This window comes from Callorhinus ursinus, unplaced genomic scaffold (genome assembly GCF_003265705.2).
Source record: "Callorhinus ursinus isolate GAN/ISIS: 27379988/994484 unplaced genomic scaffold, GSC_fseal_2.0 scaffold41, whole genome shotgun sequence".
Lineage (NCBI taxonomy): Eukaryota > Metazoa > Chordata > Mammalia > Carnivora > Otariidae > Callorhinus > Callorhinus ursinus.
The window spans coordinates 501,551-522,823 of NW_027397103.1; the positions used below are offsets into that span (position 1 = coordinate 501,551).

General features: G+C 43.9%; 1 protein-coding gene and 1 non-coding gene across 2 annotated transcripts in view; one reads left to right on the top strand and one right to left on the bottom strand.

Annotated features, from left to right (window-relative positions):
* Positions 1–21,273, bottom strand: part of MYO1H (myosin IH) — a 135,037-nt gene that overhangs the window by 13,472 nt on the left and 100,292 nt on the right. Inside the window, exons 8-20 of the mRNA XM_073880979.1 lie at positions 19,722–19,820; positions 18,879–18,992; positions 18,467–18,538; positions 17,685–17,804; positions 16,698–16,765; positions 16,232–16,337; positions 15,861–15,941; positions 14,096–14,187; positions 11,877–11,971; positions 7,932–7,978; positions 4,703–4,783; positions 3,923–4,028; positions 3,053–3,170 (exon numbers count right to left, since the gene is read on the bottom strand). Coding sequence (XP_073737080.1) covers positions 3,053–3,170; positions 3,923–4,028; positions 4,703–4,783; positions 7,932–7,978; positions 11,877–11,971; positions 14,096–14,187; positions 15,861–15,941; positions 16,232–16,337; positions 16,698–16,765; positions 17,685–17,804; positions 18,467–18,538; positions 18,879–18,992; positions 19,722–19,820 — 1,199 coding nt within the window. The remainder of the gene's footprint in view (positions 1–3,052; positions 3,171–3,922; positions 4,029–4,702; positions 4,784–7,931; positions 7,979–11,876; positions 11,972–14,095; positions 14,188–15,860; positions 15,942–16,231; positions 16,338–16,697; positions 16,766–17,684; positions 17,805–18,466; positions 18,539–18,878; positions 18,993–19,721; positions 19,821–21,273) is intronic.
* TRNAG-CCC (transfer RNA glycine (anticodon CCC)) lies at positions 11,057–11,129 on the top strand. The gene has a single exon. It is a non-coding gene; the product is annotated as a tRNA-Gly (tRNA).

The following is a 21,273-nucleotide window of genomic DNA, read 5'->3' on the forward strand; positions in this document are numbered from 1 at the left end:
GGGATTTCCAGCCTCCAAAACCGTGAGAAGTATTTTTCCATTGTTTATAAGCCACCCAGGCTATGGTACTTTGTTACAGCAGCCCGAATGAAGACAGACATTAAGCGTCCCATGTTCTTCCCCGATGACCTCTCTCGGTCCAGGCACACACACCAAGGTGCAGGTGCATGCCTACCACAGGGACCACAGTACGGCCTCAGGCCCTGCTCCCACCTGGCCAGTCCACGCTCATCACTAGCACATGCCATCAAAGCTGTCTAGACATGGGGCAGACAGATAAGGCGGGGGGGAATGGGGAGATGTCTTCAACACCCACAGGTAGAGGGACAGGGACATTTCAGCTCTGAGATGCAGTTGCTTCCTGATCAAGGGAAGCGGTGCCAGGCAGGGTGCATAGCCCCGAGCATCTCCAGCCCCTCCATGACCTGCGGCCATGCCGGCCCTCCTAGCTGGTCCTCCAGCCTGCTTGGTTCCCACCTTGCTAGCATTTACCAACAGAGTCAATAAGCTTCAGATGACAACAAAGTAGAAAAAAGATGTATGAAGTGCAAAAACTGCAGAAAAATGGGAACATGCCCTGCGCATGTGCTGGGGGTGTGGGGCGGGCAGCAGCTGCTGATTTTGACCATCTCCACCAGAAGTCAGATTCAGAAAAACTGAATATGTGAAAAAAAAAATGAACTAATAGCTGACGAGCAAAAACAGGGTGCAAGGGAGGTACGTTAAAAAAAAAAAAGGCAAACAGGCTGGTAGTTCCTCAACCAATTAAACACCGAGTTATCATACGACCTAGTAATCTACTCCTGGGTATACGCCTTCCCCCAACATAAAAACATGTCCATATAAATACCTGTACATGTATGTTCCTAGCAGCGTTATTCATAATAGCCCCGAGTGGAAACAACCCAAATGCCCATCAACCCAAATGCCCATTATATAAGATATATAAAATGTGGTCTATCCACGCAACGGAGTATGATTCGGCCTTAAAATGGAATGAAATACTGACATATGCTACCACAGGGACGAACCTTGAAAACACTGCAAAGTGACAGAAACCAGTCACAAAAGGCTACGTACTGTATGATTCCACGCATGTGAAATTTCCAGAATAGGGAAATCTATTCTAGAGACAGGAAGCATGTTAGTGGTTGCCTAGGGCTGGGGCCGGGGTGGTAAGGAGATAAGGGGGTTATAGCTAAAGGGTATCAGCAGTTATATGAATCATTAACATAACAGTGAGGCTGGAGAACAGTATGGAGGTTCCTCAAAAAGCTAAAAATAGAACTACTCTATGATCCAGCAATCACACTACTGGGTATTTACCCAAAAGAGATAAAAATAACAGATTTGAAGGGGCACATGCACCCCGATGTTTATAGCAGCATTATCAATAGCCAAACTATGGGAAGAGCCCAAATGTCCATCAACAGATGAATGGATAAAGAAGATGTGGTATATACATACAATGGATTACGCAGCCATCAAAAAGAACGAAATCGTGCCATTTGCAAGGACGTGGATAGAACTAGAGTGTATTATGCTAAGCAAAATAAGCCGGTCAGAGAAAGACAAACACCATGTGATCTCACTCACATGTGTAATTTTTTTTAAAGATTTTATTTATTTACTTGACAGAGAGAGACACAGCGAGAGAGGGAACACAAGCAGGGAGAGTATGAGAGGGAGAAGCAGGCTTCCCGCCGAGCAGGGAGCCCGACGCGGGGCTCGATCCTGGGACCATGACCTGAGCCGAAGGCAGACACTTAACGGCTGAGCCACCGAGGCACCCCTCACATGTGTAATTTAAGAAAGAAAACAGATGAACATATGGGAAGGGGGAGAAGAAAAAAAAAAAGGAGAGCGGGAAACAAGCCATGAGAGATTCTTGACGACAGAGAACTGAGGGTTGATGGAGGGATGCGGGTGGGGGATGGGCTAGATGGGGGATGGGGATTAAGGACGGCACTTGTTGTGAGGAGCACTGGGTGTTGTACGTACGTACGTAAGTGATGAATCACTGAATTCTACTCCAGAAACCAATATTGCACTGTATGTTAACTAACTAGAAGTTAAGTAAAAATAACAGTGAGGAAATAGATTATTACTTGATAAATGCATATAAGCAGATAGCACTTCCCAAGACATGAGACTCACGGGAGAAAAACCAGCATGATCCTTGTAAAGAAGGATCTGAGATCACTAAATCAGGGGCTAAAAATAAGAGCTGCTAGGAAATGCTCAAGTTTCAAAAGGCAGAATCTTGACATAAATTGCAAAATACAAGAAATTAGATGAAAAATGTAAGCTCGTGTACACGACTTTTATAAAGCTGTAGTTCCAAAGAAGCCTAGTAATCAGGTTGAAATATGAAATTGCCAACACTCAACCATGTCGACCTTCAAAAATAACCATTATGCTTCCCTTGGGGGTGCGAGAATGTGTTATTTTTGCACAATTGACACACAGCCCACTACCAGTGAAGTATTAGTGCACAAGCAATTTGGGTGCCGGTGGACTATATCATTAAATCCTGATGAGCTCCCCAAGAGCAGACAATTTAATCTCTATGTTTACCCGTAAGGAAATAAGTCATTTTTCTAGCATCATAAGCTAGAAGAGACCAGAGGGGGATTCCCACCCAGGTTTGTGTGGCTTCAACGTCCATGTTCCCACCACTACACTTGCTTCTCTGGATAGCCCATGAGGCCGACTGCTGGCACTAATCCAGCACCACAATCACCATGAAGAGGGTCCTCTGCAACTATGTACAGACTCAAGTGGTGTGCTGCCCATGTCTGCCCCCTTGTGACCGGCCTATGCATCAGCCTTGCGCTGCCGGGACTCCAAGAAGTTACAGGCTTGGGGCCGAAGGGAAGGAAGTAAACTGAGTCAGCTTCCTATTCTCCAAAATGTTAGTGTTCATCACAGTTACAGAAGACCCCAACTGAGTTCCCTGGGGGATGGCCTTTGATTCATGGCCACACCCAGAGACTCCGCACACAGTAGGTTTTTGACTGGACCGGCTTAGGATCAACAAAACAAACATTACCTTTGCAAGAAATGCTCGTATTTCCGCCGGTATGCAAAGCCCGCCCGTCTCACCCGAAGGTGCTCCATCAGTCCCAGGTACTTGATCTGATGCCTTATGAGCAAGTCGTCAAACTTGCCTTTAGAAACACAGAAGGGAGAGTGACAGTAAAGGACCCCATGGCTCTGTTTCAACCAAGACAGACCACAGGCTGTAAGCTGACCATCCGTGGACTGGATCTGGCCACGGACAAATTTTGTTAGGTCCTAACTGTGTGTGTATATGTTTGTGTGTGTTGTAATGGGGGGAATTTTACAGGAAAATCTGGATTTCTGGTTTCTCTTTAAAAAACCATGATATCTGGCCATTCTGGGCTAGAGTTCCACATGGCAACAACTGGTTGGAAGGGAAGAGGGCTGCCTCTTTGGACAGCATGTGCCCTTTGCAGTTTGCCACAGTCCCCTCCACTCCTTATTGCCTTACATCCAGTCTGCTTCACTCATTTGCTCTTCCTGCCTGCCTTCTGTACAACAGTGTCACTGACCACAGCATGAGCTTGGAAGATACCCAAGTCATAGACCATCTTGGAAGACCGTTCCCCAGCTGGAGAGAAACAACACTGCTCCCCTCACCTCTGACATCTGTCTGGCTCAGCTGTGTTGTTCCTGAAATGGGCCAGGCTCTGAGCAATGCTCACTCAGGACTATCAAAAAAAACTCCCCCCTCCTATTTATTTGCCTTCTACTATTTAAAAATGAAAAGAATTCATGTACAAAGGATAAGGAGCAAGGCTGTGGGTTTGTTTTTTAAGGATTTTAATCCACTGCCACCTTGGCTTTCCTTCCAGCCTCATTTCCCTGAGCTCAGTGTTCAGAATGATTCACAACTCACTGGGTTCTTTCCTCTCATTGGGCTTGATGCAACGGATGTACGAAGGTTCCTTAGAGATGAGGATTTCCAAAAGGCTGCTCAGGCTGTTTTTGAACTGAGTCCCCACCTTCAGAGAGAGAGAATGAGCTAGGGAGATATTGCTTCTCCCAGTAAATACAGAGAAAATTGGCTAGGGCACAAGACTCCAGCTCTTTAGATCCCAGCCCCTGACATACTGCCCTACTCGTTACCATCTTGCCCACTAAGAGAAGGTTCGGAGTGTTCTGGCCTGATAAGTCCAAGCTCAGGCTGGTCAGGCAGAGGTTGGAAGAGCACCTGTCCGGGGTGCTTTCCTTACTCAGCAAACACATGGTGAGCACCTCATAGGAGTCAGTATTGCCATTAACCATCACCCCCACCAGCCTCCCATTTCCTTGTTACCAAGCTTCCTTTATGACACTTGTGCTAAGTTCCTGCTTTCTCTGACGGTATTTTCCTATATTCTCTCCCACTAGATTATATGCCCCATGAGAACAGGGACCTCGTCCATTCTGTTATTGCTAAATCTCATGCCCCCCCCCCACAGTGCCTGACACACAGTGGGCACTCAGTGAGTGTCTGCAAATAAACACAATGGTTGCTACACTCGGAAAATATATATTTAACAGTATGTGTTGAGAGTGACGCTTTCAGAAAAAGGAAGGACAGTTTAAAATGCACAGGTAACTGAGAGTCGTTGCACCCTCTGGCTGATTTTTACTACCTTTCCGATTCCCCATGGGCATTTTTCCCCCCACTCACCGTTGGTGGCCTTCTCCGGTTTTCTAACTCGGCCACCAGGAAGCATTCCTTCAGGATGCGGTTTTTGGACCTGCACAACACCTGCAAATAAAGGAAATGAGCTCCGCATTCACTGCTTCAGAAGTCCCTAAGCAGTCTTCAGGAAACTTGCGTTAAGTGTGCACAACAGCCCAGAGCCATTTGCTTTGGGAGCACTTGAAGAAGATGGGAAAAAAGACACACATGGAAGGAAACGTTTAAATACTGGATCCACTGCTCTGTCTATAAGGTGAGGCCGTTGGATTGTTTTTCCTCTGACACAGTGGAGCTATCTCTGTTCCTAGTCCAGCTGCTAGAGAAAGAACCAGCTCTTGAAGAACGATCTCCAAGATATGGTGTTTAAAAAAAAAAAAAGCAAGACAAGGACCACATGCACAGTGTGCGATTATTGTGTGAAGAGAAAGGAAAAATAGGGAGATACACACATCTCTTGGTCTGTACCGTCCCTGGAAACATACACAATCAAATGGCTAGACCAGTTGGCTTTCAGGAGAGAGAGAATTGGTGACATGGGGTCAAGGACACCAGCTTTAGGGCAGTTTGATTTTTTTGCCTCTGTGCACACATTTTCAAAATAATCTGCATTACCAAAAATCTTTCATTTTATTTATATTTTTAAAAGATTTATTTGAGGGAGAGTGGGGGAGGGGCAAAGGGAGAGGAAGAGAGAGAATCTTAAGCAGGCTCCACGCTCAGCGTGGAGCCAGACACGGGGCTCGATCTCATGACCTGAGCCAAAATCAAGAGGAGGACACTCAACTGACTGAGCCACCCAGGTGCCCCAAAAATCTTTAATTAAAAAACAATTAGTTCGACACTAAAATTCTTTTCTTTATATCCACACAATGAAATATCACTTGACCTTTAAGAAGGAAGGAAATCGTGACACATGTGGGGACATGGATGAAACTAAGGACATTATGCTAAGGAACAGAAATGAGACACAGAAGGACAAATACTGTATGACCCCAATTACATGAGGTTCCTAGAGGAATCAAAATCAGAGAGACGGGAAGTAAGGTGGTGGCTGCAGGGGCTGAGGGAGGAGGCACGGGGAGTTAGTGTTTTAAATGGGGGCAGAGTTTCAGTTTTCCAAGACGGAAAGGATCCTGGAGATTAGTTGCGCAATGATGGGATGGTGCTCCACGCTACTGAAATGCACATTTAAAAACAGTGGAGATGGTAAATTTTATGGTACATGCATTTTACCACAATTCAACATTTCTTTAAATTAAAAGAAAATTGTTTAGGGGCACCTGGGTGGCTCAGTCGGTTAAGCGTCTGCCTTCGGCTCAGGCTCAGGTCATGATCTCAGGGTCCTGGGATTGAGCCCTGCGTCAGGCTCCCTGCTCAGTGGGTAGCCTGCTTCTCCCTCTCCCTCTGCTGCTCCTCCTGCTTGTGTTCTTGCTCTTGCTCTCTCTCTCTCTCTCAAATAATAAAATCTTAAAAAAAAAAAACAAAAAAACCTCGCCTCTCCAGTGAACCTATTTTTAAAAATGTGTTTATTCCACTCTAATTCTGCATTTAACGATGGCATGAAAGGGCAATTTGTGGACAGGAGTGAACATATTAGAAACGACCCATCTCGAAGTCAAAAGAAAGGGCGAGGAGTGTCAACTCTGGCTGGTGAAGTGACAGACTCTGAGAGTTTTCCACGGGGAGCACGCTCCGTGGGTGGGTTTGTGAAGGGCATGCCATGGTGCGCAGAGGCAAAGCCTGGAGCCTGGCACTGCATTCCCTGGGTCAGCCGGGCCCTTCCACTCCCGTGTCATTCACAAACTCTGGGAGGGAGGCACCACCAGACCCACCCCACCAATGGGGAAATCTGCTCGAGAACCCCCCATTGGGAAGAGGTGGGGCTGACACTCAGCCCAGAGCAGAGATCCAAAGTTAGGACTAGCTCTCTATCCTGAAGCCCAGAGATTGGGCAGAGAAAGGTGGGGAAAGGCCAGAAGGTACTCCTGAAATGAACAGTCTGTGTGTTCACTCTGAAAAGGTCTCCCTACATTTAAGCTTTTTGTAGACCAAGCTAATTAAATAAAATCCAATTTTTATAAAATAGGTAACTGTTTCAATACAAAGTAAGGCTTCAAAACACCCAAGGTTTTTCTGATCAGTGAGGAATATGGAAGGAGACTGGGACTTGCAGCAGCGGCCTTGGGGGCTAATCTCAACTCCAGCTCCGCTTCATGATGTGACCTTGAGCAAGTCGAGACTTCTCGGTCTCAAGTTTTCTCATCCTCTGTTCATGCTACCCTGGTATATTCCCACTGCACCAGAATAAAAATCTCTCCTCCTCCCTGGGGACCTGACCCTGCTGGGCTCAGTCCCCTCTCCTAACATTATACCCCTCACTGAACACACACTGAACTCATCTGGGCCTCAGGGCCTTTACACACACCGGTCCCTCAACCTGGAGTCAGCCTGATCTTTCCACAGCCAATATCATTCTCACTCAGGTTTCAGCCCAAAGTCACCTCCATAGGGGATTTTCTCTGTTCTCCTAAACTAAATTAAAAATATCCCTCTCAATCGTGTTTCCTTACTTTCTTTGTAGCACTTCTCACCAATGGGTAACTTATTCGTGTACAGTTGACCCTTGATCAAAATCGGTTTGAATCATGTGGATCCCCTTATACACAGATATGTTTTTTACAGTACAGGACTGTAAATGTATTTTTCTTAGGACTTTCTTAATAGCATTCTCTTTTCTCTAGCTTATTTCATTGTAAGAACACAGCATATAGTATATAATGCAGAACATACAAAATATGTGTTCATCGACTGTTTATGTATCAGCAAGGTTTCCAGTCAACAGTAGGCTACTGGTAGTTAAGTTTTGGGAGAGTTAAAAGTTATACGTGGATTTTTGAATGCACAGGGAATTGGCAGGGTCATGCTGTTCAAGGGTCAACTGTATATATTTATTCTTGGCCACTCCCTTCCCCCATGGTAAGCCCCATGAAAATGAGGACTGCCCAGAACTAGCCCAGCACACAGCAGGGCCAACACACATTCTTGAATCAAGGGCATATCATACAGATGATCTTGAATATCTGTTCTGGGCATGACATGATGGAGTTCTAACGTAACGCATTGAACAGAAAAATCCAGAAGGCCCAAATCTACCCCCAAATCAGTGTCATGGGTGATACCATCAGAAATACATAGAGTTAAATTCCAGACTCACTTCTTTCAGATGTCTGTAGAGGAGATCATTGTTTTTCTCTAAGAATCCTGTAAAACATTGAAAATTATTTGAATCGCTGGTTTTGCCTAAAAATGCAATTTCATCCCAACTGACTGCAAAGGGAAATCCTGAGAATAATCTCCTAGGCTCAGATCAGAGTTTCTCAGCCTTGGCACTACCGACATTTGGGGCTGGAGAATTCTTTGTTGTGGGGACTGTCTTGTGAATTGTAAGATGGTCAGCAGCAGCCCTGACCCCTACCCACTCGATGCCAGTAGCACCTTTCCCAGCTGGGAAAGACAAGTTTGTCTCTAGACATTGCCAGATGTTCCTGGAAGACTAATCCCATCCCTGGTTGAGAACAAGGTCCTCAGAATTGAATTTATGGCGCACACACACTATCCTCTAAGCTCTCACGAGCTATCACATGAATGTAGAGCCTCTATGCTAAGTATCGTATACATGTCCTAGTCCAGTAGCAAAGAGCTATGCAAAAAAGGAATGACATCAAGGGGTGCCTGGGTTCCTTAGTCAGTTGAATGTCTAACTCTCCCTTCTGGCTTGCAACCTGATCCCAGGGTCACGGGATCGAGCCCGGTGTCAGGTTCTGTACTCAGCTTGGAGTCGGCTTGCCCCCTCCCTCTTCTCCTGCGCATATTTGCACGCCATCTCTAAAATAAATAAATCAATCGAATCTAAAAAAAAAGGAATGACATCAAAACAATGCAGGGAGGATTGAATTTCAAGAGTGGCCAGGGGAAGCCAGGTGAGAAAAATCATCCCCACCGCTGAGGAAAGTGAAACGGAAGCATCACGACTAGAGGGACCCATATCTTCATACAAAGGAGGATGTGCCATTTCCAATTTTAAAATTTGGTTTTTAAGTGCTCACTTAAAACCTAGTCAGTTAATAATAATTATATTAGTAACTAAATGACGTTACAAAACCAGCACCAGGGGCGCCTGGGTGGCTCAGTGGGTTAAGCGTCCGACTCTTGATCTCAGCTCAGGTCTTGATCTCAGGGTTGTGAGTTCAAGCCCCGCATTGGGCTCTACACCGGGCATGGAGTCTACTTAAAAAATAAAAAAATCAAAACCTGCTAAAAAAAAAAAAAAAGACATGTATCAAAAACATCTAAGATACAACCTTTTGAGAAGACTATTTGGAGCTATCAAAACTAACATTTTTATTATGGTAAAATATAAATAACTTAAAATTCAGCATTTTAGCTATTTTTACGTGTCGGTGGCATTCAGTACAGTCACACTGTCGTGTAACCATCACCACCATCCGTCTCCAGAACGCATTTCCTCAAACTGAAAACTGACCCCATTAAATGCTAATTCCCCATTTCCCCTGATAACCACTTTTCTACTTTCTGTCTCAGTGAGTTTGGCCACTCTAGGCACTTTGTCATCAGAATCATACAGTTTTTGTCCTTTTGTGACTGGCTGATTTCAATTAACAGAGGTTTTTTCAAGGTTTCATCCGTGTGGCATGGTGTATCAGAACTCCTTTCCTTTCTAGGACCGAATAACAGTTCCGGCTGTTTATGTAGAGCTCGACCCATGCAGCCATTCACGGGCACTTGGATTGTTTTCATCTCTTGGCTACTGTGAATAATGCTATGAATGTGGGTGCACAAATATCTGTTCAAGTCCCTGCTCTCTTCAGGTACACACCTAGAAGAGGTCCAAACTAACTTTTTTTTATAAAGATTTTATTTATTTTATTATTATTTTTTAAGATTTTACTTACTTATTTGACAGAGAGAGACACAGCAAGAGAGGGAACAGAAGCAGGGGGAATGGGAGAGGGAGAAGCAGGCTTCCTGCAAAGCAGGGAGCCTGATGCGGGGCTCGATCCCAGAACCCTGGGCTCATGACCTGATCCAAAGGCAGACGCTTAACGACTGAGCCACCCAGGCGCCCCGAGATTTTATTTATTTTTTGACAGAGAGAGACACAGCAAGAGAGGGAACACAAGCAGGGGGAGTGGGAGAGGGAGAAGCAGGCTTCCTGTGGAGCAGGGAGCCTGATGCAGGGCTCGATCCCAGGACCCTGGGACCATGACCCGAGCCAAAGGCAGACACTTAACGACTGAGCCACCCAGGTGCCCCCAAACTAACTTCTGATAGAAGCTTTATTTTTTTAAAAATTTTATTCATTTATTTGAGAGAGAGAGAGAGAGAGAGAAGAGAGAGCGTGCAGAAGTAGGCAGAGTGGCAGGCAGAGGGAGAGGGAGAAGCAGGCTCTTGGCTGAGGGCTCAATCCCAGGACCCTGGGATCACGACCAGAGCCAAAGGCAGCTGATTAACCGACTGAGCCACCCAGGCGCTCCCTGATAGAACCTTTAAATGAGCAATGCGCCACTTCTGGTTCCAGGAATTCAGCCTATGTATATAACATGCTGCGATGAGCCAAGTGAAATATGCAAAGACGCAAACACAGCAGTGTTTACAAGAGACAAAGCTGGAAACAAGCAGTGTCCAGCAAATGGGTCAAAGGACACAGCCCTAGAGGGAGTGCCTGCAGCCTCTCAAAAGAAACGTGGTGGGCTCTGTAGGCTGCTGTGGAGAATGGATAATGTATGATAATAATAATAAAAGGGTTCTGTGAGCTTTAAGTGAACAGAGGTAAAGCACTGGGACAGTGCCTGGCCCCCAGTAAGTGCTCACTGAGTGTTAATTGGAATCCACATGATCTCTAATAGTCATTAAATGAAAAGACGCAAAACAAAGAATACAAAATAATAACCTGTGTTAGTTTTGGGTGCACATGTGTGCTGTTTGGATGTGTATGTGTGCACCTGCATGTGTAAGAGATTTCTATTTTCCTGAAAAAGTACAAGAAACTGTTGGTTCTTGTGGTTACCTCAGGGAGAAGCTAGGAGTAAAGGGGGCTTTTGGTTTCCTTTTTGGACTTTTCTGTATGGACAGCAACTTCCAGCCTTACATGTATATTATTCTTTAAACAAAAATCAATTATCTGCACAGAGAGAGTCATCTTATTTTTAAATGTTTTCTGTTTTTATACCACTGGGAATTTAAGAGAAAAAAAATGTATTGCTTTTTAAAGATTCTTAGCAAAATAAACTTACTCCGAAGTGAAAATAATTTAGGAGTGCCTGGCTGGCTCAGTCGGTAGAGCATGTGACTCCCGATTTCGGGGTCGTGAGTTCAAACCCCACGTTGGGCATGGAGCCTACTTTAAAAAAAATAAGCACCGTGTGTTATATGCAACTCATGAATCATTGAACATTATATCAAAACCAATGATGTACTAAATTTAAAAAAACATAAAAAAAAGAAGTGAAAATAATTTAGAACCTAAAGCAGAAGTGACCAACGAAAATGTTTTTTAAACGTTGTGAAAGAAAATGTTCACAGGAGCATTATTACTAATGGCTCAAAAGTGTGAACACACCCAACTTTCATCAACTGATGAAAGGATAAACAAAATGAGGTCTATCCGTAGAATGGACTATGATTCAGCAATAAAAATAATAACATGGGAGAACCTCGAAAACACGATGCTAAGTGAAAGAAGCCAGACACAAAAGACCACACATTGTGAGACTCCATCTGTACGAAATACTCAGAAGGGTCAAATCGGCAGAGACAGAAAATAGAGGAGTTGGTAGCCTGGGGCTGTGGGGGAGGGGGCTGGGGCAAACAGAGTGGTTGCTGATGCATGCGGGGTTTCTTTTTTGGGGTGAAGTGTTCTAAAATGCACTGTGGTGATGGTTGTGTAACTACAGGGTGAATACAGTAAAAACTACTTAAACTGTACTCTTTAAACGGGTGAAACGAAGTGGTTATACGGAAGTCATGAATAAAACCCTTCAGATGGCATGCCTGCAAGCAGGGCTAGCGAGCTTTTGGGATGGACCGACAGCCACGTCTTCCGTGGACACAGGGGCACCTGCGCGGCTGTGATACTCGCCTTGGGCGCAGTAGGTGACCTCCCCTGCGTAGTGGGAGAGCCGGAACTCCATCCAGCCAATCCTCTTCCGGCCCTTCGGCCCCGCCAGCTTCCGGCTGCGGCAAGACAGAAATAGACACGAACGGAACCGTTCTAGGTCGCGGCAACAAAATGCCCCAATATGTGAATCGAAGAGCGCGAGAGAGGCCTTGACAAGTTGTTTAGGAACATGACAATCGACTGAAGGCCAGCACTGGAAGCCAAACGCGCATAGGTCTCTCTAGTATTAGATCCCTCTCTGTGCAGAAAGGGGAAGGCTCTTGCACTGGTGGTGGGCATGCAAGCTGGTGCAGCCGCTCTGGAAAACAGTATGCAGGTTCCTCCAAAGGTTAAAATAGAACTACCTTACGATCCAGCAAATTGCACTACTAGGTATTTACCCCAAGAAAACAAAAACACTAATTCAAAAGGATACATGCCCCCCCACCCCAATGTTTATATAAGCAACATTAACTACAATGGCCAAATTATGGAAGCAGCCCAAGTGTCCATCGATTGATGCATGGATAAAGAAGATACACGGTGTGTAGATATACAACGGAATATTACTCAGCCATAAAAAAAGAATAGAATCTTGCCATTTGCAACAACATGGATGGAGCTAGGGACAATAATGCTAAGTGAAGTCAGAGAAAGACACCATATGATTTCACTCATATGTAGAATTTAAGAAACAAATGAACAAAGGTGGGGGGGGGAAGGGAGAGAAAGACAGATCAAGAAACAGACCCTTAACTATAGAGAACATACCGATGGTGACCAGAGGGGAGGTGGGTGGGGGGATGGGGAAATTGGTGATGCGGATGAAGGAGGGCACATGTGGTGACGAGCACCGGGGGTGATGTATGGAAATGTTGAATCACTATATTGTACACCAGAAACTAATTTTATACTGTATGTTAACTAACTGGAATTGAAATAAAAACTTAAAAATTGGATCCTTTTTCTAAGAACTGAGGAATTAAAAAAACACATGTGAGCCACAGAAATACGTACTTATACAATGAAATAACTTCTATTTTTTTCCAGGTGATAACTAAGAAACAATTGTACTGCCTTACATTTTTGTGATGTTGAGTGATTAAAATGCTCACAAAAGATCATTTTTCAGATTCTGGTGATTCCTAATTTTTTAGAGCCTTTTCTTGAAATGTATACACATATATACTGATAGCGCAGGTATCCTAAGTATACAGTTCAGTGAATTCTGGCACAATAATCACATCCATGTAACCAGCACTCAGATCAAGAAACAGAATATTACCAGCCCCCTGAGAATTACCCCCACCACCACCTTGAGCCCTTTCCAGTTATGACCTGACATCTAACACAACAGGATGGTTTTTATCTGATTTTAAACTTCGCAGAAACGGAATCATACAGTATATATTGTGTCTGATTTCTCGTTTACATGTTCTGTGATTTACCCACATCACTGCATGTAGTTGCAGATTATACATTCTCATGGCTATCTATTATTCCATTTGTGAACATACCACAGTTAGTTTTTCTATTTCTGATTCATTTACTTATCCTTGCCATATTCTACAAAAGCTCTGATAAAGCCACTACCCTTTACTGAGTCTTTGCCACGGACAGAAATTGTATTAGATAATTTAGGTAGCTACCCGCTTGGTATAGTAATATGTCACAAGTCTTGTAAGTGGCTGAGGGATCCAAGACCAGGGCTTTAGGACTCCTGAGCATGACATATTCAACTCTTCTCCTCCTTGTCTCAAAGACTAAGTTAAATTTCTAGTCAATTTTCTGGGATGTTATAAATGCTCTATATCTTGATCTGGTGGTGATGATGAGGGAGGTACATACAAGGTAAAGATTCAGATATATGCATATCACTATATGTATTTTATATTTTAAACCTAGCTTTCAAAAAAGACCATTAAAAAAGACTATTTGATGCATGTGACCCTATCCAAAATGTAACAATCATAAAGAAAGATACAAAATCTTAGAACATTCTACCTGGAATTCATTTGAATTTGATTTCTACTAACAAAGGGTATGCATATATATGACTTGGTGTATCATTATGGTGCATCACATTTCAATGTATGAAGAAGTGAGCGAAGAATAACTATGGGGTCCACTGCCCAGATACCCAAGAAAGTGGATATATGATGAGCTTCCCCATGCAACAGCTTGTCAAGTGAGATACATACGTTTGGAAGTGTGCATGCTTGCCTACTTTCTCTTCCAATTTCTCCAGGAAACTCAAGTCTGTAGCAGGACCAGGACGGATACATTCTTCATCCTTCCAGAGAAGAAGAGAGGACTCGATCTGTAGCAGCCATCACATGCCATCAATTCTAAGTTTAAATGTCCTCACCAGCTGTGGCAGAATGTACTGGACTAAAATCTTGTCATCTAACACAAGTTCAAGTGAACATTGGAGGTGGGAGGGCAGCTATCTGTTACATGTGCCTAGCGTCTCAGAGGGATGGGAAATTCTTTGAAAAATCAACTCTCCCACCCATCAGACTGCTATATTCCAGAGTCTTCCCAAGGACACTTCACAGCCTCCATGACCAGCTTACTTAAACATACCACCTCATCTTCTCTTAACCAGTCATTGCTGGCCAAAAACAGACCCCCTTTTACTAGGAGCAAAATCTTCATGGAAAGAAAGCTGCGTCTAATTTCTCACATTTCTCCAGCTGTGTCTATTTCCTATTTTGGGTCCTTAACATTGTTAACATTTAATAGGCCATCTTAAGAAATGAATCAACCCTGCAGTTTTTATTAAAACACCAAGGGGGAAAAAAAAAACCCACCAGGGTTCAGGTTGGTGAGACAACTCTCTTTAAGTAGCATCTCTATGCTTCCTGATTCCATCTATGGAAAACCACACAGAAACAAGTATTTATCACTAAAATATTTAAAAATACTAGTCTAGCCATCCATATGAGCATGGAGTGCGCACAGAACAGTTTAGGTCAGTCCGCACTTCCGGGAACGTGCTTCTCCGGAGGTCCACACTGCCCTTCCCCGACCAGCTTACCTAAAACTGAATCGTCCTCCCCACCACATGTAATCCTGTCTGCTTTTTTCTTCATTGTACAACCTACTAATTTTGCCCACTAACCTGTTTCTTGTCAGTCTCTGTGCTAGAATTTAAAGTCTCATGAGTGTAGTGGTTTTGATCTGTTTTGTGCACTGCTGTGTCCCAAAGAACAAGGTACAATCATGGCACCAAGTAAGCACTGATGAGTATCTGTTGAGTGAACAGAGTCTGAATGCTTACCACACAGCAGCATAATTCCAAGCCCTGTGCATACACAATCGCAACTGGTCCTTACAACTCCTCTTAAGTGTTTCCCAGGAAATACTCAGAGAAAGAGTGAAAAATAATTCTGAGTACTAGCACTGCACCCACTTAAAGACAAGGATATTGGAGCTCAGAGAGGTTAAACCACCCACCCAAGTTTACACAGCTAGTGAGCAATGGGGTGGGGGGAGGGCTGGGATCTGAATCCGGGTGGTGCCCATGTCCCTGGTAACTACAGTCACCACCCATTAATATCCCTATTGGGCTTTAGAATCTTGTTCCCACAACAGTTAGGTGGAGGAGGGGGCAGGAGGGGAAAAGGGACCTGTTACTCTCATTAGAAGGGAGAGGATCACAAATGGCAAGGCAAAGAAATAATTTTTCATTCGCCTTTAGATTTAAAAACAGTGATGTCTAAATTGGAACAATTGTAAGTTGGTGGCCATGGGTGTTCTCAGAAGGTGCAACCGTTCAAGATAAAGTCACAGGTGCATCCCAAGGAGCCTCAGCTCAGGATCAACGGACGTTCTTTATAAAACCTTCCTTTATGTTTTCTGGTTTTCTGCTCGGGCTAAGCAACCCTTTGAAGCCCAGGGGGAAATTCTTCTGCGTGTTGGCAACACTGTACGAAGACTCTAAGCCAACATTAATTTTCTCACCAGAATGGAAATGATTCCTTTGTGTCTCTCTTCCACCAAATCGCAGATGATCTTGTTGTTGAAATACTGAATTGGCTCCCACTAAAATGACAAAGAGAAAAGAATTCTCCAAGGAGGATTTAGATGAACATAAAATCTCTCTTTTAAAGTGATTTTCCAAAGCTATTTTTCCAAAATCTGATTTTTATCTCCAACATTAAAAAAAAACTTTCTGAATGTCAAAGTAATTTCCTAGGAAATACTCAGAGAAAGAGTAAAAAATAATTCCCAGGATAATGAGGATAAAATCTCCAGTGAAATATTATTGCTCAAGCAAATCACTTTTGCTAGAGTAGGAAATCAAATGAGGAGAAAATATTTAAATGTTTTACCTCTATACCTTCCATTTCATATTCTGCCTGTTCTGCTTTTAGAGTTCTCTCAATTAACAGTTGCTGGAGTTTTTCATTGCAGTAATTGATGCAGAACTGTTCAAAACTAGAGACACAAAAATTTATTTAAAAGATTTTATTTATTTGAGAGACAGACAGACAAAGCAGAAGCAGGGGGAGCTGGAGAGGGAGAAGGAAGCTCCCTGCCGAGCAGGGAACCCGAAGCAGGGCTCGATCCCAGGACCCTGGGATCATGACCTGAGCCGAAGGCAGACGCTTAACCAGGCGTCCCATTTGCATCTTTTATGGTTATTCCAATTCTGAAACAGTCTATGAATTAGTGGCTACAGAAACCCAGAGAATTTCTGAGGATGGGAAAACCAATTCCAGTAACACTAGCGATGCCTTAAACCAGACTCAGACCCTAAAGAAGAACAGAGGACCAGTAAAGTAATGACAAACTCACCCATTCTTGTTGAAGACCTCGAACCCGTAGATATCCAGCAATCCAATCTCAGTTTTCTTGGTGAAATCCTAGTCAAAGTAGCACACATTGCTCGTTGTTGGGTCATTTACTTAATGACTCTTAAGACCCAGTAGCTGCCTCCAAAGCTGGGACGTGCTTCTACAGCTCACACCTTCTCTCCTTCCAACATTGGCTCACAGAGGAATCATAGGATGGAAATGAACTTCCCAGCACACTCCTCTGGCCTGAAGCCTCACAGCATCCCGCTGCAGCTCCCATGTCTACCCACCCGAGAAGTGAGACCTTCCCCTCCTGATTCACTCCCTGGCTTCTTCTCGGTCTCCCGAGGCCACATCAATCCCAAAGAAGAGACTGAGACCTCTACAGACAGCAGCAAAGGAGACGTTTATCCGGGAGACAGGACAGGTGGTTTGAATATCATTTTAAACAGAGGACTAAGTGCTGTCAGACAGGATGGATATTTAAAGAGATTAGGACTATTTTTTCTGAAAGGGCCACAATTTAACATCCTCTATGGCGTCCTGAGCCTTCCAAATCTGTCCTTTACATACTACCTCCTTGAGTTTTACCATAATGTTCTCTGTGCCCCAGCACCCTTTCCTTAATTTCTAGCTTTGAATAAACTCCCCCTTATTACTTAAATAATTCCACTTAGGGTAAATTTGAAGGACTCATATTTTTTTTCTTATACACGTTAAAACATACTGCTGTTAAAGTCAAAAGTTTCTGTGTACAACAAAAGCCATCTGGCATACTGCAAATACTGTGCATCCCACACTTTGAGACACAATCATTGGACGGGCATTTTTGTGAGCCCGTGTGCTGGAAATGTAGATGCTGAAGGACACCATCCCTGCCCACCAGGAGCCAATGGCTGATGCTTACAAATTCTTTAGAGTGATGATGTCGGTTATAAAACATTACCACATTACTGAGAGTGAGTCAACCAAAAATGTGTGGACTAACCTTGTTCACTAAGGAGGAATTGATTTTGTTGACCAGCCATGTAAATGTTCGTCCATAAACAGCCTTGGCCATTGCATCTCTAGCGTAGACAGAGAGTTCTAGTGTCAATGGGCATATTACCTGAGAACAACAACAGGTGCATCACTATAGTGGTTAAAAAAAAAAAAAAAAAAAGCCCAGCCCCTCCTGAGTCTTCAAATTAGCCTTTAATGACGGCCAGTGAAGGGTATGTGGTGGGGGAAGACACCAACCCCACCTGCAAGCGTCCAGGCAGGAGCTATTTCTTGAGCGCCTACTACGTGCCAGGTATGGAGGTGCTGAGATATAGCCATGACCGAGACAAATAGTTCCAGCATCTGTGGGCTCACAGTTTGGGGATGGGACACTCACGCATCACACACAATCATGCTGCAAGCTGAGAGCAATGTGAGGAGATACCTATGGTGCTTTAGGATAGGTGTGGGACGATCAGGAAGGCTCTTTGGGGACATGACCCCAGGAACTGACGGATGAGAAGGTGTTAATTAGAGAAGCACAGGGCGCTGTGTTCAGACAGAGGAAACAGGATGTGCAAAGACCTCATGGAGGAAAGGCATGGTGAAGGGGAGGCGTGGAGAGCTTGGTGTAATGGTTGGCGATGGGGAAGCGGAGGCAGGAGACCCCTGCAGGAGCTGGAAGGCTGGGGTCTGGCCTCCTCCAGGACCACCATCCTGCTCTTCTGTGAGGCAGGCAGCAGCCGTAGCAGGGAAGGCAGGTACGTTTCCACCTAGAGCCATTTTTACCTCCTCAGTTTGGGCTTCAATCTTTCTGTGGGTGAGAGCTTCCAGAAGGATGGACGGGTGGACCCCCAAGAGCTGTCAAAATGGAAACCAAAATGCCATTCAGTGACTGGATTGGATTTTTTGCCAATTTACAAAGAACTGGTGCAATTTCCAGACCCAGGATCATATGCCCTGACTGATAATCTTGCTTAAATCCAAAACAGATCACATTCGATCTTTTGACCGGCTGGCTTTTGCCCACTCCCTCACCTGTCCCCACGCTCTTTAATTCTCCTAGGCAGTATCAGCCGGATGGACCCGGTGTTAGCCACTTGGGACCTGGGCATCCAGCTGCCTCGAGCTCCCCTCTCCTGCCCTTCCACCTCCAAAAAGGGCTGGGCCTTTCCTGTGCTCTTCAAAAGTGGAACATCACCTTGGCGATCCATTTGATCTCATGGGTGTCTGGTATGGTGGCACAGCCTTGGTGGTTCTCTTCAAAACCAATGTTCCCCAGGTGCAGGACGCTGGCGATAATCCCAAAGAGATTCTAGAAACGTGGGAAAGGGCGAGGAGAACAGGGAGAGAAGGGCAGCCACCTAACCGATGAATGTCATCACAGGACAGGTGTTAAGGGAAGAGGGATAAAGAGCCTCAGCACAGGGTGGGCAGGATGCCTCCCCCAATCTCTGGCACAGGACACTTCTATTTTTATATCTTCCCCGCCCCTCCGCACCAATAAACCATTTTACACGCAAATGCCATGATCCCAGATATCTACAGATATATATATCTGTATATAGCTACAGAAATATATAATATTTTAAATTATAATTCTGGTTCTTGAAAGAATTGTTTTAACCATCAAAAAAAAGGGGGGTGTAAAAACACAATGTTTATAAAGCCTACAATTTGCTCCAGTTTGTTCAAAAATAGAAGTGTAAATAAATGATAATCCTGCAGTTCCAGGACATCTAAATATTTGAGATTGGATTTGAGAGAAGGGAGAGACATGACCTCCTCCTTGCATACAGCACTATCTTTTGTCTGCCGGATGAAATGCAGAACCTACAGTTAACATTTGAATTTCAGATAAGCAATGACTAATTGTGGTCCCAAATGGTACCCCCAAATAATGGTGACCATTAAAATGTAGTTAGGTGTGCTGCGTTTTTATTGGCTGAATCTGGCAACCCTACTAGGCGGCCACCAAGATACCAGGATTGTTTCGTCAATCCCAGACCCCACTGACCAGCAGTTCCGCCCTTGGGGCTCATACCTCGAGGTCATGTTCAGTAAAATCGATGACAGAAAAGGCACTGGAAACAGTTTTCCAGTTGTTCTTGTCGTTGATAGATGACCCTTTGGCACAATGACCCTGTTGACACAGAATTGGGTTGCCTAATGTCATTTTTATAAGGGCAGTGAGGCGTGTCCACATCTAGTCTTGAATCGAAATGGTTTTCTCTACAAGCACACAAGAGCTAGTTCTATAATGTTCTGGATTGTAAAAAGGTAGGGTCAACTAATCAGCTAGCATAGGGTGATTTGTTAACTGCTGCTTTTTTCAAATTGAATTTAGAATTTTCTCTCTATCCGGGGAAAACTTTCAAAGGTACACATTTCAAAGGTACGCATTAGTGTATCTCTTTGAATGCATTTTTTAAAAAATAGTTTTCCTTGTCCTATTTGCCAAATAAATTGAAGGTGTCTGGCTCAAGAAACATCTGCTAAAATAAGCAGGGAGAGGGCAGCACTGAAATTCAGAAAGCATCTTGATGCACTTACAACCTCCAGCAGAAACTGCAGTGCGGGACGAGGTAAAAGGAGACCCTCACTCAAGAAAATAAAAGTTTGGCATTTCGAGAAAGGCGGGTTATATGGATACTGATCACCAGCGGAGAAGTGATGAGACTTCCCACTACTTTAGAAGTTGTCTTTTAGGTAAGACACACACCACCAAATGTCACAATTTAAAGGGAATATGTTCTAGATGAGGCTTTTTTTTTTATTATTATTGTTTTGCTTTTGTAGTACAAGGTGTTTCCTGGATTCCTAGGCATCTGAAGATTTATCATCTTCAAAGATTTTGCATGGGAAAACCAGAGGTGCCAGAGCATGAAAATATTCACCAGTGAACTGGCCACTGTTAAATCTGCATCCTCCCAAATATCCCTTCCCATTCAACCAGCAGCATCTGCTCCCGCCCCTGAGGGTGGGACCAGCTTAGGTCAGTCCTTGGAGGACACCTAGAGGTTTAGAAGCAGTGTGGATATACTGCCAAGTAAAGCCGCAAAGTTTGTCAAAGTTACGGGAGAACACAAAATTGAACAAAATAATACTGGCGAATTGCTTGAACTATTTCCAAAGCCACTGTGGCATGAGGATCTGTCCAAATTAAACAGACTAGAAAAAAAATCTGCAAGGATAAAGACAAGATACATTCCAAAAGGGAATGATTTGAATATCAAAGGGTTAGGAGAAGCCCTTGGGAAAAAGAATGAAGCCCACAAATACTTTTTATATATTGACCCTCTCTGATCATGTTATAAAAAGTCAAATGTGATGCTACCATACAGCTTTGTCAGAAAAATTAGGTCCTTAAAAAAAAAAAATCAAATTTGAATTACTCTTCATTCTAACAATTAGGACAAAGTGTATAAAAAGGAGATTATGGGATTCTTTTATCTTCATTATATAGCTTCATTTTCAAGATCAGTTTCAGTCATGTCTACTCTCCCTCCATGACTCACTATGAAATGTTGGTCCTTCTTTTACAAGATCCACTTCATAAGACCTTGTTCTCTTTCTCAAATGATGTCCCCACTTGC